This window comes from Taudactylus pleione, unplaced genomic scaffold, assembly GCF_031769625.1.
Source record: "Taudactylus pleione unplaced genomic scaffold, aTauple2 ptg001327l, whole genome shotgun sequence".
Classification (NCBI taxonomy): Eukaryota; Metazoa; Chordata; class Amphibia; order Anura; family Myobatrachidae; genus Taudactylus; species Taudactylus pleione.
This window is the reverse complement of record NW_028285727.1, coordinates 246,176-266,987: the sequence shown is the minus strand read 5'-3', so window position 1 is coordinate 266,987 and position 20,812 is coordinate 246,176. Positions and strand designations below refer to the sequence as shown.

Here is a 20,812-nt window from a genome sequence, read left to right as displayed (position 1 = left end):
CAGAGTGAGCACTCTGCCAGAGCGAGTGGCTCTGAATCAGGCCCACAGTTCAACTACGATAGCAAGCTAATCAACACAACATAAGGACGCCCACTTTACCTTACACACATCCGTAATGTTTAGCAGAATAGCGACAGATAGCATTATGTGTACTTACCAGCGACCAGTCATGAAGAAAAGCAGGAAGAAAATAAACGCTTCCAGCTTTCTACCACAATACACTGGGCGGATCGCAGTGTGACGTTACGAGAGTTGCGGCACACAGCACCACTGCGTAGGCACATTGGCTCCTACGCAGTGATGTTAGTGGCATCTTTCGGAACTGCGAAAGACGTTAGCTCTTCATTGATAAAGAGCATACCAGGACAGAATGTTACAGCTTGGTCTGTCCCAGCAGTAGAAAATATATAAATATCATCACTATTTTTACTGAAAAAAACATCAAATAATTTCTTTATTGACACTTGTGTCTGAACTATTTGTAATATGCTCAGTATGACAAATTCAATTAATATGTGAGTGTGTGTATGGGTTTGCACTCCAAGGCAGTTTCCCCTTAACCTCAGGGAATCCCTGGACTGTCCCTTTAACATGCTTGGAACAGAGCCCTGTACTTTAACTCTTGTAGCCACGTGAGTGTGTCCCGGTCGGTGCATCACTGCATCCTCCTCTCTCCCCGGCAGCGCTGCTGCTGTATTCCTGTTATATCTGGCACTGCTCCAGCCTCGCTGCCTCCTCCTATTTTTTCCACCCACGGGTAAAGGTGTTTTTTTACCCATCCCACTTTAATCCGTGGGCTGGATTTCTATCACATGCCCTACTCACACAAACACAAGCCCTCCCTTACCCCCCAAATCACACACACGTGTGGGCATACAGCAATACTTATATGTGCTAACCTCTCGTAACTCCAAATCCCAGACCCATGTAGAAAGTTGTGTGACTAGTAGTTACCTCCGGTGCCCTGTGACCTAAATTGTCCTCCTCAGATAACATACATCCTATAGATCCCCTATCAGCCAGTTCCCCGGCGTGTGGAAGGATCGCACCGCTGCAGCCAGTTTGCCCTCGCAGGCTCGCACCATAGTGCATAGGGTGTAGTGTGGAAGCCCCTCTTGAGCTGCTGCTGGTCAATACATTAGAGGAGATCCCCTCGCTCTCCTCCTCTTTCTCTCGCTTTGGCAGCAGCAGGACGTCCGGTGCGGCGGCTCCTCGTGTGGTGTGGATCCCTCAAGGTGCAGCAGATCGCTGGGGTTGTGCAGTCACCATGAGCTCACGGGAAAGTGGCCGCCAGTCCAGCGCAGTGGAGCATCCCGCGTCCCCCTCAGAGTCACCGAAGAGGGCACGAGGGAGACCCCGGAAACCGCAAAAAGTCAGTACCGCATATTCTACTAATGCGCAGCCTTCCCATCCGCGCACACACACAATGGCCCCGGCACACACGGCTACCGGGCAGCAGCGCTCTCATTCATAGGTCAGTGCTGGTCTAGTTTATCCATCAGGCTGCGGGAGGCAGTGCATGCAGGAGGTTCTCCCAGACCTCTGCTCTCACACGCCGGGGACCTGATGTGCTCTCCCCAGCAGCAGCACACCCGCAGATTGCCCTCTCCCGCTAGTACTGCACCGGGCACAACCGCAGTACTCCTTTACACAATGGGAATCCCCGTCTCTGTATGTAATCCGTACACATTCATTTCCCTGCAAGATTCCCATTCATTTTGGTTAGAAGATAAATCTAGCACCTCACACAGGTCCATCATGCTAAATGCTTTGTTCCGCACGAGTAAAATGAGCTGTGTTGTATGTACATGATGTGTGCATTACACAGTAGCATGACTCGTGTTCTGTGTGTGACATGTGGGAACTCCGGTGCAGCCTTGTGTGTAGCAGCCCCGGGATGAACTGTGTGTGTTTTGCCTGCGGATGCGAAGCATTATTTGGAACTGCTTTCATTCATGAGATATTTTTAGATCCTGCTGCGTGTTTCAGTATTACTAATATGTGGTTTTACTGGAGGAAAAACAGGTTTATATCCTGGTGGTGTTTTCTGTGAGGCTAATGAGACTTTTGGCTCTGTCGTTTCTTTATTTAATAAGTTCTAAGCATAAGGGAGTGTTTTGTTTTTTTTTTTCTTTCTTTTTTACATTTATATAGAATGTTAATTAAGCAACTGGAAGGAATATAAATATATCAGCAAAACTTGCAGGATTTCAACTTGATAATCATGCTACAAGTCACATGATGGAATATTTACAAACATATTATATATATAGATATAGATATAGATATATAGATTAGAATGCATGTTTTTAAAAATTACTTCCCTTTTTTTTTTTTTTTTTTTTTATTCTACCAACTTCATAAAATAATACTTGGTATTTTCTGGAGCAACTACAGTTATTTAACTGGAGTCAGTCACTGAGTCCATAAATTGTTTATAGTTGTTTTGTCCCTTATTTTGTCCCTTTACTGGAAAGTCAAACTCTGTGTGTTTTGAGATTAGGCTAGACCACACGTGTGTTTGGAAATGCTGCCCAGGATTACTGAATAAAATGCAATTTCTACATGTAATTATAAATAAATTAGGTCATGTTTTTTGTTTTTACACTTAAGAATATAAATTGTAATGGGATGTATGTCATTGGTTAAAGAAAGTTACAGTTCTAAGTGCACAACTTAAATTTTTATTACCTATCTCAGTGTGTAAATGTTTTTCTTTCCTGCAAATCATTGGATTTGTACATTAGTTACATATGTTTCCCTGTAAGGATTTAATAGTACAGTATATTATGGCAGAAAAGGTTTAGCTGCATTTGGAGTGTGGAATATTTTCCCATGTTAAATTCTTTCCACTATATCAAGTTTATTTCTTTATTTAGGAGCCAGCAGCTGGAGAACCCTCTCCTAAAAGACCCCGAGGAAGACCTAAGGGAAGCAAAAATAAAGGTCCTTCAAAATCTGCACAAAAGGTGAGCTTAGCAGCACATGCTTGCTCAGAGACCATACTTAATTGTTTGGGCAGAGTATTGTTTTCTGTAACTTCAAGCTATGGCTCTTCCATTTTTAATAACCAATTTCCCCTTATACACAGCACATGCTAAGAATTACATTCTTTAAAATAGAAGAATAGATGGCCTTTAATCAGTTCTAGTTAATCAGTGTCTATTTCACATTCTGTAGTTCCACTCATAAAGTACAGCAAAATAGTTTGAGAAAATAAGATTTTTGTTAAAATGTAATTTCTTTTCACTAATACATAATATGTGAGGTATACATGTTGTTCTATTCAAAAATGGTTAACTGCAGATCTATAACGAAAATAAGCCAAACTGAAAAATGTCCATTCTTTAGAAGTAAACATCCAGTTATCAGCTTGAGAAGAAAGTCCTGTGGTCAGTCTGTATTTAGCAATATCATTGGCACATGAGCAATTCCTGTAGGCAAACATTGTTTTTAAAACTTTGGAATTAATTCACAAAGGTTGTTAAAGGGAAGAGACCATTAATTGGAATTTTTACTGTTTTGTCATAAAGTTTGCATAATACTCTGAGGGACATATGTATCAAAGCTTGATGTGAGCTATATATCACCAACCAATCAGCTTCTAACTTACATTTTGCAGGCTGTTTTTAAGAAATGATAGTTTGGAGCTGATTGGTTGGAGATGTATATTTCACAATTTTATCTCACATCAAGCTTTGATACATATGCCCCTATATTCCAAAATCTGTACAAAATGGCCATCCCTCTGTCACTTGCTTTCCTTATTTGCATTTATGCTGCTGGGCACTAGTGGGATGTGTACATTAGAAGATAGCTTCCTAACAATTACAGAATTCGGTGAATCTCAATTGAAGTTTTAATAAACAGCAGAATTTTGATAGCAAGGTTTAAACTGTGACGTTTATTAGCTTTTAACAATATATCTTATAGTGCAAGGGAATTGGCAAAATAAAACTTTTAATTATGCTTCAAAGTTTCTTTACTATAGAAGTGTATATTTTTGGATGAAAATGACCAAGCATCGGGTTCTCCTCACAGCTTAGTCATGCAAGAGAATCTAAGGTTCTTGCAGCAATTTATAGTTTATTGAGAACCCACATCTCTAAGTCTATGCCTATTAGAGAATTCTCTAACCCCAAAGATTATTTAAATGTCATTCCAAATGATAAAATAAACGGGTTGTATTTGTAACTGTATTTTGAATCGCAAAGAAAATGTCACTTCTGCATGTAAAATTGTTTGGGTGATGCGCCAAAGACTTCATAGTCCCATAAAGTTGGTTTTGACATTTCCCATGATGAAACTTATATTGATAAAACTAAAAAATGGAGTCCTGGTTTAATCCATGGATGAGCTCATTAGAATGTACTACTGTGTTCATAACAGGCAATGTTGCAAGCCAGTCAACATATATGGAAAGGTATCTATGATTAATTGGGTATTCTCTTGTGAGCCATTGCACATAACAATTAAATATATTACATGACCTGTTAGAAAGCTAAAACTACTCAGCAATCAATAAAATATGTTTTGCTGAATCTTCCCTTAATCCCCTCTTAACTGAAATGATAAGAAAAGGTGTTCTAAAAGCAATCTTGAATGTGCATTTATTTCTTGGGTTTTCCCAACCTCTTCTTTACAACTTCTGTTTGAGCTTTATGCAAAGTGTCATTGGGAAATTTATAACAGTTGTGCATATTTATATCTGTTCATGTAATTACATTTCTGATGAAAGGCTAGAATGCAGAGACCTTTATATATAAGATGTACTGAAGAGACCTTTCATGAGTCTATCTTGGGTATTTTGGAGTAATATGATTTCATGTTACAGTGCTATTGTGTCTCTCACCTAGAATATTCCTGTGTTGACCAACTTTTAGATAGTTGGTTAGGCCCCTAAGCAACAATCTGTGTTTGTTTGTTTTTTACATAAAATTATGCAGAAACTGCAGTTTCTGCATAATTTTATATATTGTTGCTATGTACTAAAAGCACAATGCAGGAGATTTTGCAGAAATCTCTGGCAAAGTCTTAATTAGCACTTCATATCTCAGTCCCCATTATCAATGGGTACTACGATCTGACCCCTATGTACTAAACTCCAAAAAGCAAAGCTTTTGGGAGTTTAACCCCAGTAGTTTACACCATCTTCAGATGTCGGCTCCCCCTGAAGAAGCCTGTCCCTTCTGTGAAAGACTTATTCAATTTGCCAGGGATGTCACTCGCAGGGACAGCGGTTACCGCAATCTCTGTCCCTGCGAGCTACCTTTTGTATGTAGTGGGGATATTTTCATTAAAAATATGTTCCTGGCGATATAGATATATAATAATCATGGCTGGTCCACAATTTTTACTACATAGACCCTTAGTGTAAAATATTGATGCTCAACACTCTTTTCATATTTGATTGGTTAGATAAAGTTAGGTAAAGTTGTAGCGATGGTGTTCTTTTGGAAACCAATGTAAGACATCCACTAGTAATATATCTTATGCTAATATCCTACTAAAACAGTTCAATGTTGTGTAATATTGTTTAATAGGAAAAAAAAGTGATACATTTTTTTTTTACAGACTCATCTGGCTAGCAGGGTGCCTAGAATGACACCCTGCAGCCAGAATCTATACAGCAGTGCTGCTTCAGATGGTCACGTCGCTGCCCTTACAGCTCCCCAGATTACATTGCTGTAATCACTGGCGATTGTGGCCCCGCCCCCATGTGACGACATATGGAAGGGGTGTGGTCTGCATCTGGCCCGCAAATGTTATATATATCAAAATGGCCCTCTGCAGAAGAAAGGTTCCCTACCCCAGCTTAAGAATAAGTGATAGATATATATATTTTTAACAAATAATTGTCGAATATTCATATATTTAATGTTTCCATACTCGTGCATTTGGCAATACCAAATGGGAACTACCATTAGTCAGCTCATGTTCTGATGATTATTGGGTACATGTGTTGGAATAACAGCAGTTCCCCATCTCAGGCAGATTCAGATTCTGTCCAGTCAGTCACAGGATGCTCATCAGCCCAACCAGAAAATGTAGATCATCATAGAAACATAGAATTTGACGGCAGATAAGAACCACTTGGCCCATCTAGTCTGCCCCAGTTTTAAACATATTGTTACCTTAACCCTTATTGATCCTTACTTCTTCTGAAGAATATCCTTATGTCTATCCCATGTATGTTTAAATTGCTCTACTGTCTTAGCCTCCCATCAGAGGTGGTAGAGGCTATTCCACTTATCCACTACCCTTTCTGTGAAGTAATTTTTCCTCAAATTTCCCCTGAACCTACCACCCTCCAGTTTCAGAACATGTCCTCATGTTCTAATACTTCTTTCTTTGAAGAATGTCTACTTCCTTTACCTTGCTAAAAAACCCTATATATATATATATATATATATATATATATATATATATATATATATATTTGAACATTTCTATCATGTCCCCCCTTTCCCTTCTCTGCTCCAAACTATAAATATTAAGATCTTTTAGTCTTTCCTGGTACGTTTTGTGGTGTAGACCTTGCACCATTTTAGTTGCCCTTCTATGTACAGTTTCTAATGTATTAATATCCTTCTGGAGATATGGCCTCCAGAACTGAACAGGTATTCAAGGTGAGGACGTACCAATGACCTATACAGTGGTATTATCACTTTTCTTTCTGCTACTGATTCCTTTCCCTATGCAACCAAGCATCTGACTTGCCTTCCTCATTGCTTTGTTACAATGTTTGCTTACCTTTAAGTCACCTGAAATAGTGACTCCTAGATCCCTTTCCTCTTCAGTAGTTTCCAGTATAGTGCCATTAATACTGTATTTAGCCTTTGGATTTTTGAGACCCATGTGCATGAACTTGCATTTTTTTTTTGCCATTAAACTGTAGTTGCCACATTCTTAACTATACCTCTAGTCTGCCTAGATTATCAATCATTTTGTTTTACCCCTCCTGGTGTGTCTACCCTGTTGCATACCTTTGTGTCATCTGCTAAAAGGCATAGTATCCCTTCAATACCATTTGCAAAGTCACAAATAAAGATATTAAAAAGCACTGGTCAAAGTACAGATCCCTGAGGTACTCCACTGGTAACATTTCCCTCTTGAGACTGCACTCCGTTTACTACAACTCTCTGTTTCCTATCCTGCAGCCATGATCTTATCCATTCAACTATCTTTGTATCCAATCCTATGCTTTCCAGTTTATTTAACAGTCTGCAATATGGAACAGTGTCAAAAGCTTTACTAAAGTCTAGATAAGCTATATTTATGGCCCCCCCTTTATCTATTTCCTTAAGCTGGATACACACTGGCCGATATATTGGCTGATCAATTGATCGGCCAATATATCGTGCCCCCGTCGGCCAGTGTGTACAGACGATATGTCTGTGAACTCACTTTCTATTCTCAGACATCTCCACCATCATTATGGGTGATTTCAATATCCCCATTGACAGTCCACAATCTCCTCATGCCTCCAAACTACTCTCTTTAACATCCTCTCTTGGCCTCTCCCAATGGACTGACTCCTCTACTCATCAGGAGGGCCACTGTCTTGATCTTGTATTCACCAGACTATGCTCAGTTTCTGATTTCACTAATGCTCCTTTCCCTCTCTCAGATCACAACCTTATCACCTGCACACTCTCCTCCATTACATCAACATCATTGAAATCAACCAAACCTAAAACCCGTAGAAATAATAATGCCATTAACCTTCAACAACTATCTACCTCTCTACAACAACAACTTTCACCAATTTCTACATTCACTTCTCCTGAGACTGCTGCATCACACCTAAACCAGATTCTAGAAAAACCCCTCGATGAAGTAGCTCCAGTCCAATCACACACCACGTAGAGTTAGACATCAACCGTGGCATTCTAGCTTAACAAGGCATCTACAAAAACTCTCGCGTAAAGTTGAACGTCAGTGGCGAAAGTCTCATACTCCAAGTGACTTCCTCACATATAAGACTATCTACAACTCTTATCGTACTGCTCTAGACACTGCCAAACAAACATATTTCCAATCTCTAATCTCTGCTCAAGCTTCTAACCCCAAGCAACTTTTTAATACATTTAAACTGCTTCTTACCCCTCCATCACCCAAACCACCTGCTACTATCTGTGCACAAGATCTTGCTTCCTATTTTAGGGACAAAATTGATAAGATCCGAAATGAAATGGTAGGCTCTTCCTCAGCTAGTGACCTGCTCAATTCCCTACCTGAACCCTCTGGCACATTCTCTTCATTTGATCTCACAAATGAAGATGAAGTATCTACACTCTTCTCATCCTCCTACTCTATTACCTCTCCTCTAGATCCTATACCCTCACAAATCAGTAAAGCTCTGTCTCCTGTGCTTATCCCAACCCTAACTAAAATCTGTAATCTCTCTCTCTCTACTGGCAACTTTCATCACTGTTCAAGCACGCAGTGATTACTCCCATTCTGAAAAAACAAAATTCTGACCCTAACACTCTCTCAAATTACTGTCCTATCTCCCAGCTCCCATGCCCCTCCAAGCTACTTGAGAGACTTGTCTACACCCGCCTCACACACTTTCTTAACTCACACAACTTATTGGACCCACTTCAGTCCGGCTTTCGTTCCCAACACTCCACAGATACAGCACTGACTAAGGTAGTAAATGATCTTGTCACTGCCAAGGCTAAAGGCCATTACTCACTCCTAATTCTTCTAGATCTCTCTGCTGCTTTTGACACTGTTGACCACTCTCTTCTCATACAAACACTGCAATCCCTAGGTCTTAAGGACAGCTCTCTCTTGGTTTTCTTCCTACCTATCTGATCGCTCTTTTACTGTTTGTTTTTCTGATTCTGCTTCCTCTTCGCTACCTCTATCAGTTGGAGTACCGCAAGGCTCTGTCTTAGGTCCTTTACTATTCTCAATCTATACCACCTCTCTTGGCAAACTAATCCGCTCTTTTGGATTTCAGTACCATCTGTATGCGGATGATACTCAAATCTACCTATCCTCTCCAGATTTATCTCCATCTGTATTGGTCCGTGTCACTGAATGTCTTTCTGCCATTTCATCTTGGATGTCATGTCGCCACCTGAAACTTAATATTTCTAAAACAGAATTAATTATATTTCCACCAGCCAATAACAGTTACCAACCTGATCTCTCTCACTGTTGATACCTCGACCATCCACCCCGCCCCACAAGCTCGCTGCCTTGGTGTCATCCTTGACTCTGAACTTTGTTGACTCTGACTCCTTGACTCTGAACCTTGACTTTGTTCCCCATATTCAATCTGTCTCAAAATCATGTTATATACATTTAAAAAACATATCCAAAATTCGACCATATCTCACACAAGACACTGCAAAAACTCTAATCCATGCACTTATTATTTCCCGCATTGACTATTGCAATAGCCTCCTTACTGGTCTACCCAAAAACAGGCTATCACCATTACAATCCATTATGAATGCAGCTGCAAGGCTTATCTTCCTTGCGAAACGTTCTTCTTCTGCTGCCCCGCTCTGTCAGTCCCTCCATTGGTTGCTGGTTTTCTACCATATTCAATACAAAATACTTTCACTTACACATAAGGCTATTAACCAAACCACACCAACATACATCTCTTCACTCATCTCAAAATATCTCCCAACCAGACCTCTCAGCTCAGCACAAGATCTGCGTCTCTCACCCCCATGCATTACTTGCTCCCATTCACGGTTACAGGACTTTCTTCGCGCTGCACCCACTCTATGGAATAACCTACCTCGCACAATAAGACTTTCCTCTAGTCTCCAATCCTTCAAGCGTTCCCTGAAAACTCACCTCTTCAGGCAAGCTTATCAGATTCCAGAACCTCCCACATAACCTTCATAGCTTCCATATCTAATTACATCCCCTTTTACAGTCCACACACAATCTCACACATCGTCTTTCTCTCACATCCTCATGACATTTGGTCGACATTCCTGTGTGACTGGATCATGCAGCCAACCAAGAAACTGTGCATTCTGGCTGGACCAAAATGCAATACATAGCACCTATCCTTGTGTATCAATGCCTATTTCCCTATAGATTGTAAGCTTGTGAGCAGGGCCTTCCTACCTATATATCTGTCTGTTATTATGCAGTTTTGTTCTATTAATGCTTACAATTGTAAACTGTTAATAAATAAATAAAAACAATGTTGTTCACAGACATATCGCATTGGCTGTGCTGCACAGTCAATGAACAGATATGTCTGCAGACATCTGTCCATCAGCAAGTGTGTACGGGTGATTTGCCGTTCGCAGGGTGCAGAGAGAGGGGGGGGGAGCCACGAGTGGGTACTACTTACCCGACTCTGGCACAGTTCCCCATCACGCTGCTGTGTGCTGGGCTGCACTGAGAGACAGTCCGAGGCTGCTAAAGCAGTAGCCCGAGCAGTCTCCTATGCCAAAGGGGGGAGCGATCATGCTGCTCGCGCCCCCCATTGGCTGTGCTCCAGGCTGATGGGGCACACAGCGCCCCCTCCCCAGCACTGCAAATGTGTTGGGTTTTTTTCTTTGAAGGGGACGTAGCCACGCAGTCCCGAGATTAGGCCATGCCAACGGGACCCACTGCAGCACAGTTGGTCGTTCAGTGTGTATGAACCACCATCATCTGCAGATATATCTGCAGATCACTCCATCTGCAGATATGTCAGGTGTGTACCCACCTTTAGTCACCCAGTTAAAAAAATAAATAAGATTTGTTTGACATGATCTCCCCCCAGTAAATCCATGCTCTTTGGGATCCTGCAAATTGCTGGATTTGAGATAATCTACGACTTTCTTTTAAGAGTGTTTCCATCAATTTCCCTACTATTGATGTAAGGCTCACTGGTCGGTAGTAGCTTGCCTCTTCCTTGCTTCCACTTTTGTGCAGTGGGAAAACGTTTGCTTTTTTCTAGTCCTCTGGAATTACTCCAGTAGCTAGTGACTGGTTGAATAATTCTGTTAATGGTGTTACCAGCACCCCTTTAAGCTCTTTTAGTATCCTTGGATGTAACCCATTTGGCCCCATTGATTTATCCACTTTCAGTTTTGAGAGTTCTGTTAGGATCTTCTCCTCTGTAAATGTGCTTGTTCCTACCTCATTTTTCTGATTATGCCTGCAACTTAACTGTGGCCCCTTGCCCTCTCTCTCAGTAGTGAATACTGAGCAAAAATTAATTAAGATGATCAGCTATTACATTATCTACCTCAAAAAGACTCCCTCATTCTGTCTTTTTATTCCACCTTTTGTTCTTCTGCTTTCGCTTATATACTTAAAAAAAAAAAAAAAAAAAAGTTTTGCCCCATTTACCCACGGACTGTGCCATTTTCTCCTCAGCTTTTGCCTTTGCACATCTGATTACTTTCTTAGCCTCCTTCTGTTTTACAAGATACACCTTTGTCCTCATTATTGTGCGTCTGCTTGTATTTCCTAAAGGCCATCTTTTTTGCTTTCACAATACGTGGTACCTCTTTCCCAAACCACACTGGCTTCCTTTTCCTTGTGGTTTTTCTAACCCTTTTGATACAAAGGTATGTTGCCTTTAATATTGCACTTTTTAAATATTCCTGTCTCTCCTTCACTCCTTTCAAGTTCCTCCACTCTGCCAAAGATTCGCTTACACATCTTCCCATCCCTGCAAAATCAGCCTTCCTAAAATCATAGCAAATATAGACCTTTTTGGTATAAGGTAATTCTAAATATTGTTTTCCAGTGGGTGGTTTCATGGATCAGTAGAACAAGTAAGTAAGGTAGCAGGGGACTGTTCAGTGTTACCTTGATATCTCTAGCTATCACATAGAATGTTTGCCAATATATGGATGCCATGTAGTAGTAGTAGACATTGAGAATGCCAGCGCTGATGACAGTATTAATACATATTCACTGGCGTTAACTAGATGCAGAAAGGTTTACAAAGAACTATATCTCCTTGTTAACATCCACCCTCAAATGAGTTGTCATGTAAAAGGAATACGCAATTCTTGTTCTACCTGGACTCTGATTTTGGCTTAATCTTAATGGTGCTAGCAGATTCATTTTGAAAAATGGAGTAATGATATATTTCTGATCATAATAAACAATAAAAAAACAACTTTTGAATTTGCATTTTTTTTTGAGTAAAACATTTATTTGATGTCCTTTTTCTGCGATTCCAATTCAACATTAATATAGATGAGACACTAAACTTTTTCAGCTAGGCATCACTGGGTTAATTTTTATTTATTTATTATATTAAAGGGACTGTAACCTCCACATTTTCTTTGCCTAGTGTTGCAAGTGTGTCTCTATCTTCACAATATAGCAAAACATAGTTATTTACAGTATGGAGTGTGGGCCATTAGCAGCAGTGCCAGGCGGAATAGAGCCACCTATGGAAGTCTAGTTCAACACCAGGAGCTACAGCTTGCAACAATTGCAGATGCACAATTTGGAGAAATGTCAAAATATCAAGAGCTTTTGTATTTTTATCTTGTACAAATAACACTAGTATGAGATACATAATTCTCAATGTATACCTGGAGATATTGGAAACATGACCTGTTGTGGTGTAGAGGAAAGCCACCTTACATCCACTGATTCCAGATGAGTTCTAGACATAGGAGCTTTATTTCTTTGTTCTGATCCATATTGCGCATCTGCAGGCATATTTATTAGGTATCTCTCTGGGCATGCTATGGTTTGTCTGCTCCAGACAAGGCCATGCTTTCTATCTTAAGGGGCATAAAACACACCTTGCCATTGCCTTAAAAGCTCTTATGTGGAAAGATTCTCAGCACAACAATATCAAGAAAGTCTCTAGAAGCAGTTAAAGCAGGGTTTCCCAAACTCAGTTCTCAAGACACAATAACAGTTCAGGCTTTAAGGATATCCATGCTTGTGCACAGATAGTATAATCAAACTTACTGAGGGGCTAATTAAGTTACCTGTGCTAAAGCATGGATATACTTAAAACCTGAAGACCGAGCTTGGGAACCACTGAGTTGAAGGGATGACAAGGCAGAGCAGCAATGTGATCTCTACTGAATTGCAAGCTCTAGTAAATTTACCAGCACCATAATAGAGATTACGTAAATTAATATATATGTATTATAAAAATTTGTACATCCATCCCTTTGACACTATAACCTGTATTTCTTTATTTTTCATTTGTATCAAGCTTTGAAATTAGCATCTGTTATTTAAATTTGCATTGATATGTAGCATACTGCTATTGGTGGAAAACTATTTTGTGAAAAGTGACACAAAATCAGAAAATATGGTTTAAACAAAGTGCAGAACAATAATGACGTTCAAACGTAATTGAAGCAAATGTAAAATTTCATCAGAAAATGTAATTGATCAATTGATCCAAGCTCCATTGAGCGGAACTGTTTATGCCTGGTCTGAGTGAGTCACTTTTAAGCTTATTTTCAGTCAAATGGAAATGTCACACTTTTATAAATAGATGTAATACATTGTATTTAATGAAAAACATCTATTTTTCCCAGTGAAAATAGAGGATTGTCAAAATGTAATTCTGCGTAAAAAACAAACTTCAGAAAACTGTTTTATAGGTCAATATACCCCATATGCATATTCATCTTAAAGTATAAGTAGGGAACTAGTGCAAACAGATGTTTGCCATTTTTTGTGTCTTTTATTAATGTGTTCTGTTTATAACCATTATCGGGCCATTGTTCATTGTATTGAGACACACACTTCTTAGCATATACAGTATGGCTTACTGTAGCAAAATCCTCTGTTTTCCCCATTATGGAAAAAGTGTAAGCACATTGCTACACTAATTAATTAGCAAATATATCCATGCTGTGAAAATTCTGTAAACTTGGCTTTGACCAATCAGTATTTCTCATAGTAAAGTAGTTCAAGATACTATTATTGGTCTGTCTCGCTGCTAGTTGGTCAGAATGACCTTGGATAAAGCCACAAACAGTGTTCATCTTTTCACTAAGTCATCGGTTCCCAAATTTATTTATTTATTTACTCCCGGCACCCTAGAGTATCATAATTTTTGTTCACCGCGCCCTTAGGACAAATGTTTCAAATTGAGAAATTCTGCAAAAATTATTAAATTAAGTAAATTGTTTTTATGTCATCCTTGGGTACAGTTTTATATGGTGAACAGGGTTGCGTTCTGTTTGCCCACATATTTTATGATGGGCAAAACCAGTGCTATTGACTGCCAATCATATTGACCATAAATAATTTTACTTTGTCTTGGACCACCAACCCACCAAGTTTGGGAACCACTGGACTAAGTGCATCTTGTATCCAGAACCTCAGAATGTCTAAATGTGCCAGGTCAAACTGGTTCTTTTAAAATCGGTAAAATTAATATTTAATATACTGCATTCAATATTTCTGGTAACCTGTACATCCTGGTCTAATTGAGCCTTAAGGTGCATACACACGATTTTTTGAATGATTATCGTTAATGATCTCGTTCAATCATTGAAAAAATCGTTCACTTTCTAAGTTAAAGCGATGAACGATTATCGTTCATGTGCGTTCACGTTTGTACTTCAGTCAGACTGACCAACTCAACGATTTTCATTAAGGGAATATGCAAAAATCGTTTGTAGTTCAAAAAAATCGTTCATTAAATCTAGTAAATGAACGATTTTACTAAACGATTTTCGTTAACTAAAATCGTTCATTTACTGTAAAGACCCATTGATTTGTAACATTTAAACATGGTAATGATTTTTTTTTTTTTTAGTTATCTGAAACCCATTTTGTATAGTTAATGCAATGTTTTATACAGCTACAGGAATTTCTGAGCTTCTACCGTATACACTAATAGTATTGTCTGATGGATGACTAGTTAGAATGTGGTGTTTTGGCGAAGGCAAAGAAGCACCATATTTTCAGGCCACTTAGATAACGGTTTTATAGTCTATGAATTTTTATTTTACGCAATGTATGGCAGCATCCATTTATTAATACTAATTTATTTTTGTGATTAATAACCTGTATCTATAGGAGTCATGACACATTTAAAAATTAAGACAAATATATAATACTGTACATTTTTCAATATGAAATAAATGTACTACTTTACATGCAGAGAGGTGTACGCTAGATTTCAAATCGCAAAATTACCTATCGAAAACAGACTACAAATGAGGACCCAAAAGGTGTCCCTAAAATGAAAATAGATTTTGCATCGAAAGTAGACTCTAGAAGAGACAACTGTCTACTACATGCTATGGCAATGGAAGCCACATCTGTGTCGAACCTATCGCAGGCGTCAACACACAGTATACAATTTTGAGTTCTTTTGTGATACCTCCCAAATTTCAAGGAACTTGGATGTATTAAGCTGTGGAGAGTGATAAACGACCAGCCACTCATCTCCTAACTGTCATGGTACAGGCTGTGTTTGAAAAATGACAGGAGCTGATTGGTTGGTCATTTATCACTTTCCAATTTATCACTTCCCAGAGCTTAATACATCGGCCCCAATATGCCCTCATACTATTACCAATACCTGCAGATCAGGCATTAATACAACTGTACTGTTGCCCCGTGCAGAATGCACTTTCCTTGTATAGAATAGAGGGCCAGGGGCCTTATAGCCATGCTCTACAACTTGCTGTACACACTAACAGGCAGTCAAAGAGCTTCACAAACTTAAAAAGGATGAGGTATGGGAGAGCCCTTATCTCCATAAAAGTGGGAGAAGATTATAGAAAGAATCACCAAAATTCCAATTTGTGTTTAGAATTAAAAATTTATTTCTGATGCAAAAACAACAAACACTGTTTTTCACTTGACACAGACCTCTGTTAGACCGTAAATAGGTGGTCTCCCAGTCCCACGTGTGGTGGGTCTGTGCCAAGACTAGAAGTTTCTTGCAAGAAGTACACAAACCTCCTTAGCTAATTGCAGGAATTCAGAATCCATCCTGTTTCTCTTATGGTCTACCAGGGCCGAAACTAGGATATCTGTCACCCGGTGCAAGGCAGCAATTTTGCGCCCCCTCCCTTCCTGTACCTGGAGTTTCCTTGCTCCTCCATAAGGCAGTGCACTACTCAGACGTCCCTGATATAGTGACTTACATTATTCCACACACCATAAAACCCATTACACATTATGCCACACACTGTAATGCCTATTACCAAAGTGCCACTTACATATTTGCCCGACACCATTTTATACCCCACAGTAAGGCTTCTAATTACTTTAAAATTACCTGCTCGTTGCCAGGGGGTAACATGTTTGTTGCCAGGGGTTTTCATGGGATAAGATGCAGCTTTCAGCATCTTCTCCCGGCAGCACCAGCGTTCCCAGTGCTGGGAACGCTGTGTGCATTGTGCTGGCCTAACAGACACTAGAGGTCCAGTAGGACCTCTAGCATCTGTCTCCTCCAAGGCGGCGCCCATTTTTGGTTGGCCGTTTTCAGCAGAGTCCATGCGGACGGCTAGTCCGCTGGAATCTGCTGAAAACGGGCATCCAAAAATGGCCACCGCCAAGGATGAGACACACTAGAGGGCCAATAAGGACCTATAGCATTTGTCTCCTCTTTGGCGGCAGCCATTTTTGGATGGCCTTTTCTGAATCTGCAGCCCCCAAGCCACCTCCAGTCAGCTTTTTTCACCCCCTGCAATCCAGTGCACGTGCACCTCTAGCCCCCCCCCCCCCTAGTTGCGGCCCTGGGTCTACTCCCTTAAGGAGTGAGAGGACGAGGTATTGATTTCACATAGCTGAGAACTACTGCTTTATTTTTTTCGTTTTTAGTATAATGGTCAGGTCTTGGGGATTACTGTCATTGTAGTGGCCCTCTTCCCCAGGCACTAGACCCTTTCTCAATGCAGCTATGTTTAACTGTTTGCTGACATTTTTATAGCAACAGCATATTCTGTTGTGCTGTACAAGATTGTTTTGGAATGCATTGATGTGGTGATTCCCCTGGCAACACCTACAGCGATATCTTTAACAATATGTGGAAATTGGCTTGTTAGCCCTAGAATGCCAGTGATTAGTAAATAAAGCACAATGTCATATTTAATCAGTAATTATAGAAGTATATATTTTAATACATCCTGCTGGAAGATTACCGTTATCGTATCGTAGGAGCTGTCACATTCCAACATCACTGTTTGTGTGGAAAAAGAGTACAATAATATATATTTGTGTATTTTAAAAGCTCAGAAAATAAAGAAATAATGTATCATATGAAATGCTTCAGGTGTGTGTTTAAATTAAACTAATATGATAGTATAGCAAATATATTTGAATGAGAGCAAGCATCATTATTCTATATTATAATACTTAAAAACTAGCTCATGCTGTTATGTCCTGCAAAAGTATTAAAGAATAATACATATGGTGTGTATAGAAAAATTCCCCATGGCACATTAGTTTTGACTTGCATATACACTTGTAAATTTAAATGGGTACTTTTAAATGAAGTGGTGTATTAAACCAGTAGCTCAAAGCATGTATTAGCTTTCACATTAACATCTCCCTATATCATCTTTCATTGCAGGTAGACCTTAGATTATATTGCATAGGGGTCCTCCTTGACAATAACTGGATGCCTGATATATATTATTTAAACTCCTTTTGTCCAATTTAATTGCTTTCAACTGTACAGGTTTAATTTTGATGCTTTGTTAAATTTCCATGTGCAAGACAAAAATATTACACTTGGATCACAGTAGTTAAAATTTCTTTGGGTTCTGTAAATAGCTGTTGACAATGTACTGTAAGTGCATGTTCTGTAATTACTTACAGACCGAAAACCCTATCTGACATCACTGCAATGAAGGGCACATACTTGTGGAATGTGTCCGGAGCAAGGCATTTAACTGTGAGGTCTTCAATATTTGCTCGAGGATCTGCCAAACATGAGATGGACATTCCTCTACAGCTAAACAGGCGAAAGGCACTAGCTGTTGAGAGCTATCCCACTGAAACATAGACAGCGCTTCTGCCATCAGATTGACGGTTCTCAGCATGTGTCGCACTGCAAAAGTAGTTATTCCTAAAACAAGCCAGGATGGGTTGGGTACGGGATCCCAGCGCTCAGGATGCTGACTGTCAAAATACCAACAGCGGCATCCTGACAGTCAGAATACCGACAGATGTTTGTTAGAAACCTTTCTCTAACCCTTGCCGCCCTCCTAATCCTAAATCTCCTCCTGACCCTAATACTTGCTCCGTAATCTGTCGGTATTCTATGGGGTAAAGCTACAGGACTAATAGGTTCCTAGTTAAACTTGCTATCACTTGGAGGACCAAGGTGAAGCACACCTAGGCTTCCTAGGAAGAGCCCTAAAGACTGTGCCACCAGCCTTCTCTGTAAACAGATGCAACTGCAGCTAGCTAGTTCTCCTTTTGCCCTATTCAAACGCTATTGAAATTGTGCAAAAACCTTCCACATTGCCAGGTCCTCCTGAATATCTTTGGACAGGTGCACTAGATGGTATGGTAGCCTAGCACCCAGAGTTGCCCCCTCCAGCCGACGGCAGAGGGACTTGCCCATGGGTAAACCCTGCACACGAAATTGAAGAGGCAAGCAGAGACTCATGCGGGCGAAATGTACCCTCAATCACCCTGCCAACAATGCCTGAAGTTTGCTAACCTTGTCCTGTGGTAATCTGTAGAGCCCTGCTACTGAGGCTATCTCAATGCCCAAGTCGGAGAGACAGCTAGTGGGCCCCTCCTTTCTGTCATGCGTACTGGGCACACAGAAATGCCAGAACAGGGCTTGGCTGAGAAACTTTCTTGCTACCTAGTGAGGCGTTAGTTGATGAATAAAAAATCTTTGGTAGTGAGTACCCTGTGATGGCCGGTGCTTGAAATGCCTAGTGCAGAAAAGTGCTGAATTTCTCAGAGTGCACAAAACAGCACAGCCCATAGGCAAGCACTTGTCAATGTAATACCTGTCCTGCAATCTGAAACCACAGTTGCGTAGAGGCAGCAGCCGGAAAGTGGACTTCATGTCCAACTTGGCTATTAGCACCCTGGGCCCGCATCAACTAGAGTGCCTCAGCTAAAGACTGGTACAATACCTACATTGAAGTTAAACCATCCAACAAGGTGGCCTCCAGTGTCTCTCCTATTGCTTGCTTAACCTGCTCTGCCACTATCGCAATCCTTGGCAGGGTAACCACTCCACATTAAAGCTACATGCTTTGCCTGACCCGCACTGCCCCATGTTATAGGAGAAACAATGTCCTTGTTTAAGAAAGGGTAGGATGTCCAATAGGATCCATGGACAGATTCTACTACCCCCTTCTAGGTACAGGGAGCCTATGCTGTGATACTTTAACACCTTAATTTCTCATGAAATCTAAGTCCTTCAATCTTGTTTTTTTTTTCTCTGAAGTATTCATCATATGATAACCTGGGCTCTCTGTTGGTACGCATGTCATGTATCATATGCATGGAAGTCAACAATTTCAAGTGTTTGCGGACTCTGGTTTCCAAGTAGCTGGTGAAGAAAACAAGCATCTCCCCCATCCAGCAAAAAAGGTCTTGTATGCCTAACTTTATGACTGGCACTGTGGCGGGAATGGCTGTATTGTTACACCATCCTCCAGCCTTCTCCCACTTAGCTAGGTCACTTCCTCCCACCACGGCTGCTGTTTGTTTGCGTTGCTCCCTCCTGCAAGTTGCGCCGCAGTAAGTGCATGAGCTTGCGCAGATGGTCAGTAAAACTAGTAGTGCTACCCGTATTGCTGTACCCCAATAGGTCATTGCAATAAAACAATCAAACTTGATTGTACTCGCACTCCATGTTGAGACGGATGGTCAGCATGTGTGCTCAAGGAGCCTGACTGAGATGGGATGTGTTACCTGGATTCTGACCACTGCAGTCCCGGTTGAGCAGATGGAGAATGAGGGATCTGATTCCCGGATTCTGATTACTGTAGCTATTCTGATCAGTCTGTCCATGACTATGACAACATCCTGAACTGGCACATCACCTGGGCAGACAAATTTTAGCCGTAGAAGTGGACCTGTCCCTATGTGTATAGGGCTACCTGTGTCTGCCACACCTGCTATGGGCCCTTGGAAGGACCCATGGTCGAAGGTTCTCTGCGTCTTTCTGAGCCCATACATGGGCTACAGGGGACGTAAAAGGCATCCATAAGAGGACAAAAGGCAAAATTTTAAAAAATCCACATGAGGGGCCAGAGGCACTAATGGAACACAAGGCACCTGAGCACACCATCTTCCATGATGTGACCCATGTTCCCTTCGCAACGGGCAGCACTGGGAAGGGTCTAATCGCTGACTGAACACTTTCATGGGAGGGATTAGCCAAACTCCTTTGGGCCCCATCTCACACCCAGCCTCTCCAGGAATCTGTAATCCGTTCCCCACCGGACCTTGCTGAGTTACGTACAGCCAGAAAGGGGATGCTGAGCGTTCCCTGCTTTGAATCGAAGGAATAAGTGCGTTGGGGGTGGGGGGCGGAGTTTTGAACAACATTGAAAGTGGGGATTTTAAGCAAAACAATAAAATAAAGCAGAAATAGTACGGAGTTATGAAAAAGGAAAATCACCAGCATCTAGCTGTGCAGGGGAGAGATGTTCATATGTGTATTTCTTCCTGACAGTGACTGAAGATGGTAAATTCCATGTTTTATCAGATTATGGTGATCACTAACCCCTCCTCAACCCTTTGGAACTTCCTCACTGGATGAGTAATCATTAATCCTATCTCAACCTGTAGCCATTAGCCAAGATAAGACTTTACTCTAAACCAACATACACAATGAAGGTTTGAGGAATAACTGTACTAATAAATGCCAAAAGCACACAGCTCATATAATCATAGTGAA

The 20,812-nt window shown here is 40.7% G+C and overlaps 1 protein-coding gene across 4 annotated transcripts in view; it reads left to right on the top strand.

Annotated features, from left to right (window-relative positions):
- Nucleotides 1-689: 689 nt before the first annotated feature.
- The window catches only part of HMGA2 (high mobility group AT-hook 2), a 126,631-nt gene continuing 106,508 nt past the window's right edge, over nt 690-20,812 (top strand). For 3 of the 4 annotated variants that reach the window (XM_088463146.1, XM_088463145.1, XM_088463144.1), the window contains exons 1-2: nt 693-1,372; nt 2,880-2,969. In XM_088463146.1, coding sequence (XP_088319272.1) covers nt 1,268-1,372; nt 2,880-2,969 — 195 coding nt within the window. In that variant the 5' untranslated portion in view covers nt 693-1,267. Of the gene's footprint in view, nt 1,373-2,879; nt 2,970-20,812 lie in introns of all 4 variants that reach the window. The other variant, XM_088463147.1, reaches the window with a different exon arrangement.